General features: G+C 42.9%; 1 protein-coding gene across 5 annotated transcripts; it reads left to right on the forward strand.

The window, feature by feature from the left end:
* Window positions 1-2,723: 2,723 nt before the first annotated feature.
* Window positions 2,724-8,088, forward strand: LOC125518739. 5 transcript variants are annotated; one of them, XM_048683583.1, is made up of 7 exons: window positions 2,724-2,939; window positions 3,314-3,418; window positions 4,031-4,119; window positions 4,254-4,398; window positions 5,693-5,812; window positions 5,946-6,087; window positions 7,255-8,088. In XM_048683583.1, the coding sequence occupies exons 1-5, from the start codon at window positions 2,864-2,866 to the stop codon at window positions 5,695-5,697; spliced, it is 420 nt and encodes a 139-aa protein (XP_048539540.1). In that variant the 5' UTR covers window positions 2,724-2,863; the 3' UTR covers window positions 5,698-5,812; window positions 5,946-6,087; window positions 7,255-8,088. The 5 variants fall into 5 exon arrangements, 1 of the variants encoding a protein (XP_048539540.1); XR_007288081.1 differs by having other exon boundaries at window positions 2,731-3,418; window positions 4,031-4,087; XR_007288080.1 differs by having other exon boundaries at window positions 2,730-4,119; window positions 5,693-5,780.
* Window positions 8,089-9,768: the final 1,680 nt, after the last annotated feature.

The raw sequence follows: 9,768 nt of genomic DNA on the forward strand, positions 1-9,768 counted from the left end.
ACAACTTGACAAAAAAATTGATAGGCACAATATTCATTATCCAGATTACATAAACTTTGACCTTGCTAGTCCAAAGGATGGTACAAATTACATAACATCAGTGGATGTACAAATTATATAACATCAATGTAATCTTTGAGAGGAAAGATTTGTCGATGTACATCCTCGAAATCCCAAACTTAATGTGGCAGAAATGTTAACATATCATATATGCTTCAATCCATTGCCCTAGGAAAAATTTAAAACAATTAATTCACATTTTGTACTTCCACTAATCAACCGTGCTTGGTGACACATCAACAATCCACCACATCCTCGCCCTTGGTCGCCGTTCTTGCATCATTGGTTGACATATTCGTCGTACATGCCTTTATATGGATGTCCAATCATCTCACCTGGATTGCAAACAAAGATGACACAAAAGCAGAAGGGATAGTCATACACCCGTAATTGAATCTAATCATACAGGGGACAAACAAATCAATGCCTCAAGCTTTTGTTTAAAGTTGGGGCTTCCATTGTATGCCGGTCGGAACTACCACGTAGCTAACACATGCAGGTGCAATAGGAGCTTCCCCAACTTAGAGCATCTCTAGTAGACCCCATAAAACTGGTCAAACCCTTATAATTTTTAGATTTTAAGGGTCTGGTCAAAAAAAGTGTGCAAAACAAAAACCGTAAAAGTGGTCTGCCCTTAAATATTTGAAGGGGCACCATAATCCAACACCCGAAACCCATATATTTGAAGGTCCGAAGGCCAAATCGAGGGCGACCCTTATACCGGTCAAACCTCGGCAGGAAGGATGCGCCACCGCAATTCCACCGCATAGCTCACCGGAATCATCTGCTGCCCACCGGAATTGGCTGCCGCCCGCCGGAATCAGCTGTCGGTTGTTTAGATTGGGTCTGGAGAAGGGCGGGGCGAGGTGGCCGGGATGAGCGCCACGTCGCGGATGTGACCGGCTGTTGCCGGGGGCGTTCGGGGGATAGCGGGGAACGAGGAGGGAAGGTGGAGGAGGACGGCGGGGAGCATCTCTGAGAGAAATATCCGTTTTTACAGTGCCGTTTACAGGGTCTGTTCCGTGGGAGGTAAAGTCGACCCTTAAAACACGTTTTTTGCGACCCTTATAACGGTTTTAAGGGTCCGCGATATAAGGGGTCTGCTAGAGATGCTCTTATTCTTCGTAGCTTCCCGGTCTCTTCTCTTCAAAATGTTGACCATGTATTAAAAAATGTTGACCATGTATTAAAAAAAGATAATTTTGTATTTGCAAAAGGTTAATCAAGCATTTGAAAATGTAAATGTGTAAAAAATGTTGACCATGCATTACAAAATGTTAATCATGTATTTTTTTAATATTAAATGTGTATGGAAAAAATGTTGACCATGTATTAAAGAGAGTTAATCTTGTATTTTAAAAATATTAATCAAGCATTTGAAAATGTAAATCTGTATAGAAAAAAAATTGACCATGTATTACAAAATGTTAATCTTGTATTTGAAAAATGTTAATCGAGCATTTGAAAATGTAAATTTTTATCAAAAAAATGTTGACCATGTTACAAAGTGTTAATCATGTATTTCAAAAATGTCAATCAAGCATTTTAAAATGTTAAATTTGTATGGAGTTTTTTTATCTTGTATTTAAAAATTGTTAATAAATCATTTTAGAAAATGTAAAAAATGTGTATGAAAAAATGTTGATCATGTATTTAAAAATGTTAAACATGTGTGTGGAAAAGGTATTGACCATGTACTCCCATCGTCCAAAAAAGCTTATCCCAATCTTGTCCCTCAAATGAATGTATTTACCACTAACTTGGTGCTAGATACATCCATTTGAGGGACAAAAGTTTTCGGACCGAGGGAGTGTTAACAAATGTTAATATTGTATTTGAAACATGTTAAATGTTAAAATGAATTAGATATATACCAAAAAAAATGAACAGTGTGTATGAAAAAAAGCAGACATAAAAAATACTCCCTCAATTCCATAATATAGTGCGGCCACGCTTTCCGAGATCCAAGTTTGATCGTAAATTTAACCAAGGAGACCGATTGCGGCGGGATCAAAAATTATATCACTGAATTCATATCAAAAATACGAATTCAGTGGTATAATTGTTGCTCCCGCCGCAGTCGGTCTCGTTGGTTAAATTTACAGTCAAACTTGAATCTTGGGAAGCGTGGACGCACTACATTATGAAATGGAGCGAGTATAATTTTAAAAAATCATGTATTTAGAAAATGTTTAACGTGTATATAAAAATGTTTTCGACATATACCCAAAATGTTGAATGTTATTGAAGAAAAGTTAACACGAGTTGAACAAAAAATAAAACCGGTGAAAATCAACAAAAAAACAAAGAAACAAAAACAAAAGGCGAATAAAACATAAGAAAACAAAGAAAACCAAAGTATAATGAAGAAGAAACCGAAAGAAAAACAGTGAACAATGCATTTATTATTCAAATTAACCCCAAAGAAAACTGGTGAAGAAAAAAAGATAAAAAAACAAAGAAATAAAAAAGAAAACCAAAGGAAAAAATAAAACCCAGTGAAAACCGTTGGAATACAGTAAATCTCTCCCTAATAATAAAGCACGGATTTAGTCTCCGGGGTCACCGTCACGGTAATTTTGCAAACGAGTCCCTTCTGTTTTCACTCTTCAATCCGCAGTCCACAAATAACGTTTGCTAGCCGGGAAAAACGGTTCAACATCCCACCGACAAATAAAAGCGAGGCCCACGGGTCGTCCTATCTCTCCCCTGTCTCGGGTTCGTGGCTGAGGCAGATCGCATCTTGCTTCGCGACGGCGGCGGCGTAGAGCCATCCTTCGATTTTGATGAACTACGTGGACTCATGACCCTCCGCGTGCTTGCGAAGGTGACAAGCCCCCACAAGCCCAAGCGCTTGATGCGCCCAAGCGAAACGGCAGGTCTGTACCCGATGCCTCTCGCGATCTAGATTTGGAGGAGGGGTCGCCTCCCGTTCCGTCCCGGGCAGCGGATGTGGAGGGGAGAGAGAGAGAGAGAGGAGTGAGGGAGAAGCATAGAGGATTCTGCCGGCGGTACTGCTTAGAACGGGGACAAAGGAGGAGGCTATTTTGGTTCTTTGATTGATCCAATCCTTCCTACGCCCGTAATTTTCTCGGACACAAATTTCACATCTAGCTGCGGCCATGGGATGTTCGGCAGGGAATCCGGCAGGGTCTCTTTTGGCCGTTCCACGGGCCGATGTGCTCAAAATACACATCTACTCTATCGACTGAAGTCCTAGCCCAATTGTTCCTTTCGTTGCTTAACATTGCAGTCTTGCCGTTCTGCCAAAGTCGTCAGAATATTGCCGTTCTGCCAACCTCGCCGGAATTTCTCCATACTGCTGACTTCGCCAAAATTACGTCCGCCCGTGCTCTAGGTACGTCGTTCAAACTGGTTGAGCAATACTGATTCGAAGTTGTTTTGGTCAAACGGCTAAACTGAACCATGCTACTACAGAGTAGCCAAAAGGAGATTCAGTTTTTTTCCTGTGAACTGAAGCTGCTAAACCGAACCATGCTACTACACAATAGCCAACAATGTTGAATACTGATTTGGATTTGAAGTTTGGCTGATAAATATGAGTATCATCATATAATTTCTGTCTGATGTTTCTAGAATATGTAATTGGTAATGTTATTTTCGGTTTGACAGACGTGGATGATAAGTTCCAGTACCACTTTGTGTGATGCAGTATTCTTTGCTTTTTGAATTTATTAATAGTCGTTGCCGAACTCGAGCAGTCGAGCTTGCTTCTCAATGGTGCCCTATCGAAACCTAAAAAGTTCCTATTTATGGTTAATATAAATCGTGTTGTCGCTACTTTGTAAATAAGTCACAAACTTCTTAATTCTTTTGTATGGGTTGCTGTCAAAACACTAAACTTAATTCAGTCAGGCCATCATTATAGTAGTTTGTCTAATGTACGAAACTCATAACTTTGCTTGATGCATTCTTCGGGTTGAGGGTCTCATGATGGATGACGTAACAGCTGTTAAAGAGGAGAATAAAGGATGGAAGATGGCATCAGAGGAGGATGCTGAAGCTGGTAAATCAATTGAGCAAGAGTTCCTCACTCATGTGCGTTTATAATCAATTTTTCCAAATTAGTAGATAATTTCTGTGAAGATGAATACATGTTGTTTGATTCACTATTTGATTGAAGTCCGCTCGGTATCCCCTGGTCCAAATAATCTGTCTACGTCCTTCCTCAGGCTACACCTTCAGGATTTGCGCCGCACCAGTTCGAGGGCTTCAGAACCATGCTGTTGTTGTTGTTGTCCTATTTGCCATTGCGCGCATATATGATTCTGACTCAGGGAGTAGGACTCTCTGACTCTAGCTCCTCTGTCGATATAGGTATGACTTGATGCTATTGTAGCTAATCTCTGTTTACGTCCTGATGCAATTCATTGACGAACACAAGTAGGAATGTAGACCGGCTTCCAATCTCCATTGATTTTCATTCCTGCACTACTATTCTATGCAAGTCATTATTAGATATTAATGTAGCATCGAATTTTTGAAAGAAAAAAAACTGCTAACTCATCAATCCTTGCAAGATGAGTCATTAATGCTTTCAATTTTTTGATGTAAATAAGCAGACCCCATATTAAATAGTCTATTGCAAGAATTATATTATTCAATGAGGGATCCAGGCTTACTACGCCGTACGGTATCCATATCGTACTTTTGATGAGCTACACTTTTCAGGGATCTGATGTTCAGGAGTCTGATGGTCACGTGTTAATTTGTTATTTAGTGTCGGTTTAGTGCAGCTGCTCTCCTAACTTGCTTCCTAGCTCCCTCCCCACTTACCTATAAGCTGAGCGTATTGCTTTGCTAGATAATTTGATCTGGAAAAGATGACACACTAAGACGCACACCGAAACTTTCAGATTAGTTCCTATACATACATGATTGAATCTTCTCCGTGCAAAAACTGACGATACACAGTTTGTATGAAAATCAGTGAGGGGATGAACTGCAGTCTTCCCTTACCACCCAGTAGTTCCCAATTTATTTTTGAATTTTTTTTTATTTGGAAAGTATAGCACCTAATTTACAATGAAGTGAATCCATCAACCAAATTAATTGACCATTAATACAGAGCTCCTCCGTGTCCATGTCGTCAACGTGTTGCTCCCCGATCGTGTTGTTCTTGAGATCCGCCTTGAAGACGGGGGATCGGGCCTCCAGCACACATATTCTTTAGTGTCCTCGCGATATGCTTCTATAGGAAGAGAGATCCCCCATACTTATGTTTTTAATCTGCATGTATAGTTCTACAGAAAAAAATGAATATCCACTATTCATATGTGATAACAAGTGCATGAACTTGGCTAATGTTTAGGGGCATAAACATGATCGTGTCAAAACTGCATATAAGCACCATGTTATTATGTTCTTACAGATAAAACATTCAGGTTAATGATTTCTCTTGGCTGAGGGATTTGACTGTTCCTCATTAGTACGTGTTAGAGCTATGGATGATGAACTCGCTAGATTCCTTTTTGGTATGTCCGCAGGGAGGTCGCACCTAGCCTGTTCTGCAAGGTCAAAAGGAAGAATATCTCTGGTTGCACAGCCCTACAGGGGAATAGTAGTTTGTCTAATGTACGAAACTCATAACTTTGCTTGATGCATTCTTCAGGTTGAGGGTCTCATGATGGATGACGTAACAGCTGTTAAAGAGGAGAATAAAAGATGGAAGATGGCATCAGAGGAGGATGCTGAAGCTGGTAAATCAATTGAGCAAGAGTTCCTCACTCATGTGCGTTTATAATCAGTTTTCCACATTAGTAGATAATTTCTGTGAAGATGAATACATGTTGTTTGATTCACTATTTGATTGAAGTCCGCTCGGTATCCCCTGGTCCAAATAATCTGTCTACGTCCTTCCTCAGGCTACACCTTCAGGATTTGCGTCGCACTAGTTCGAGGGCTTCGGAGCCATGCTGCTGTTGTTGTCCTCTTTGCCGTTGCGTGCATATATGATTCTGACTCAGGGAGTAGGACTCTCTGACTCTGGCTCCTTTGTCGATATAGGTATGACCCCGATGCTATTGCAGCTAATCTCTGTTTACGTCCTGATGCAATTCATTGACGAACACAAGTAGGAATGTAGACCGGCTTCCAATCTCCATTGATTTTCATTCCTGCACTACTATTCTATGCAAGTCATTATTAGATATTAATGTAGCATCGAATTTTTGAAAGAAAAAAACTGCTAACTCATCAATCCTTGCTAGATGAGTCATTAATGCTTTCAATTTTTTGATGTAAATAAGCAGACCCCATATTAAATAGTCTATTGCAAGAATTATATTATTCAATGAGGGATCCAGGCTTACTACGCCATACGGTATCCATATCGTACTTTTGATGCGCTACACTTTTTAGGAATCTAATGTTCAGGAGTCTGATGGTCACGTGTTAATTTGTTATTTAGTGTCGGTTTAGTGCAGCTGCTCTCTTGACTTGCTTCCTAGCTCCCTCCCCACTTACCTGTAAGCTGTGTTGCTTTGCTCGATAATTTGATCTGGAAAAGATGGCACACTAAGACGCACACGGAAACTTTCAGATTAGTTCGTATACATACATGATTGAATCTTCTCCGTGCAAAAACTGACGATACACAGTTTGTATGAAAATCAGTGAGGGGATGAACTGCAGTCTTACCTTACCACCCAGTAGTTCCCAATTTATTTTTGAATTTTTATTTTTATTTGGAAAGTATAGCACCTAATTTACAATTAAGTGAGTCCATCAAGCAAATTAATTGATCATTAATACAGAGCTCCTCCGTGTCCATGTCGTCAACGTGTTGCTCCCTGATCGTGTTGTTCTTGAGATCCACCTTGAAGATGGGGGATCGGGCCTCCAGCACACATCATTCTTTAGTGTCCTCGCGATATGCTTCTATAGGAAGAGAGATTCCCCATACTTATGTTTTTAATCCGCATGTATAGTTCTACAGAAAAAATGAATATCCACTATTCATATGTGATAAGAAGTGCATGAACTTGGCTAATGTTTAGGGGCATAAACATGATCGTGTCAAAACTGCATATAAGCACCATGTTATTATGTTCTTACAGATAAAACATTCAGGTTAATGATTTCTCTTGGCCGAGGGATTTGACTGTTCCTCATTAGTACGTGTTAGAGCTATGGATGCTGAGCTCGCTAGATTCCTTTTTGGTATGTCCGCAGGGAGGTCGCACCTAGCCTATTCTGCAAGGTCAAAAGGAAGAATATCTCTGGTTGCACAGCCATACAGGGGAACAAATGGATTTCTGTGCTCCGTCGGGTCAACACCACTGAGTTGGTTCATGAATTCACCAAATTATGGTTGTTGATCAGAGAGGTGCAAATACCAAACATAGACCAAGATGTCGTCTCTTCACGTTGGACAGCGGATGGAATCTATATAGCACGCTCAACCTACAGGGCAATGTTCTGGGGCTCATACTTGGGCACTTGCTCTCAAACTTTCTGGAAGGCTGAAAACAAAGTAAAAAAATTATGTTGGCCCCTGTCGCTTGGGAGGATTATGTCCGCGGACAAGCTGATCCGGAGAGGATGGTAAGGAAGCGAGATTTGTTCGATGTACGGTTCGCAGAAGGAGTCGGCGGAGCATCTTCTTCTGAACAGCTGTTTCACTCGCCAAGTTTGGAGGAGGATCGCGACTTGGTCTGGTTTCAAGACATTATCACCTGAAGATGGCCTCCGGGAGGGCATGGTTTACTCCTGGTAGCTGGAGCTAATGGTGTGTATGCTTCCAAATGTTGATATAAGGAAGATGTTATTCTGATCAATTCTTTCTGATGCGAGCTTTAAACAGATGACATGCTAAAAACAATCAAATTAATGTGTCTTTAGGATAGTTGAATTCATGATACTTCTATAATATCTATGCAAAAAAATGTGGTCGTGCGGATGCACTAGATGTGGGCAGTAGCTCGTGGAGGGTGGCCTTCAAATCCTAGAACATTCACTTGTGCTATTGCGGTTTAACTCATGAGCTAGCAGAGCTCGTTGCCTTGAGATTGATCATGTTTGAACGCATTATGATCAGGTAGACACTGTAGCCACCATTGATGAGGACGAGAAGGGGGATACGCCATGACACCAAAGGGCACTCTATTGAAATAGATGGAGCTAGAGGCGTGTGGTGTTTTTTTTCTCCCGTTGCAACGCAAGGGCATGTTTGCTAGTCCTAAAAAACAATGGAAAAGAGAAACTGGAAAAAACATTGAAGTGAGAAAAAAATGAAGCAAACCAGCTAAGAGCATCTCCACTTGTTTGCCCTGAGGAGGCATTTTTCGCCTCTTGGGTGGTAGTCGGCAAGAATTTTGGCCTGGGGGGCAAAATTTTCCACTAGTCGCGCCCCGCACAAGCATCTTGAGCGTGATGACGTCGACGACCTCCTCGGCACGCGCCCAGGGAAGGAGCGCAAGCATCAATGGGAAAGGAAAGCTCAAGGAGACGGGCGGTCTGGCGCGGTGGCGCGCCTGGCGAGCACGGCGGTGTTGCGGTCGTGCGCGAAGCCGCTGGGGCGGCACGCCACCCAGCAGAAGAACTCCCACGCCGTCTCCGGCTTCCTGAATGTGCACAGGAGCTTGCACATGAGCCACGACGTCCGGACGATCCAGGCCACCTCCAGCTCCGCCACCCCCTTGGGGGCCCAGCCTTCCAGCGCCCTCGCGAGCTTCCGCGGGTCCAGCCATGGCTTGAGCGGCGTCTCCTTAGCTATGGGCGTGTCCTTGCCACCATCCTATTCCTCCTCGCTGTCTCCCTCGCCGTCCGCATCGTCCACGGCGTATGGTGACGATGACATGTACCTAGGGTAGGGCCGTAGACCTGACCTAGACACCCTACCCAAGGACACTGCCCTAGAGTCAAAGACATGCGAAGTTCTACAGAAGATACCGACTGAAATCACCCTGAAGTGTAATCCACTCGACGATAGATTCCACTCGGATATCCCAATTCCACTCGACATAATCATTACACTCGACCATACAAAAGAATCACTCGGAGCATAGAAGGCCTACAGTCACCCCAGGATGGCACCGGTCGGGCATTCACTCCGTAGTCATAAAGATCATTAATAGATGGCATTACCAGTAACACCCCTGTCTTAACTCACATGGAACCCTGTGTAACCGAGGGCTGGAGGGGCCTGGCGCACTCTATATAAGTGACCCCCTCCTCTGGCACAAGGGTTTGCACCCCCTATAACTTTCACACATATCCAGTCGACCAGCCTCTGCGGCATCGAGACGTAGGGCTATTACCTCCTCCGAGAGGGTCCTAAACTCATAAACTTGTGTGTGCATCCTTGTCGTAGCTAGGATCATGCCTCCTCCTACGTACCCCCTACTATTACTGTCATACTCGTTCCCACGATAATTGGTGCCCACCATGGGGCAGGCGTCTTAGCGACTTTCGGTGAGGTTGCAATTTTTTCGATCTCCATCAACATGGTTTCCGCAGGTGGTTTGTGCCTGGGCCACGAGCCTCGGAGAGCTCGTCTTCATCGCTGACTGCTACCTCTTGAGCACTGCGTTGGTTTTTCCCCGAAGAGGAAGGGATGATGCAGCAGAGTAGCGTAAGTATCTCCCTCAGTTTTTGAGAACCAAGGTATCAATCCAGTAGGAGGTTACACGCGAGTCCCTCGTACCCGCACAAAACAAGTAAATCCTCACAACCAACGCGATAAGG

This window comes from Triticum urartu, chromosome 1, assembly GCF_003073215.2.
Source record: "Triticum urartu cultivar G1812 chromosome 1, Tu2.1, whole genome shotgun sequence".
In the NCBI taxonomy this organism is placed as follows: domain Eukaryota; kingdom Viridiplantae; phylum Streptophyta; class Magnoliopsida; order Poales; family Poaceae; genus Triticum; species Triticum urartu.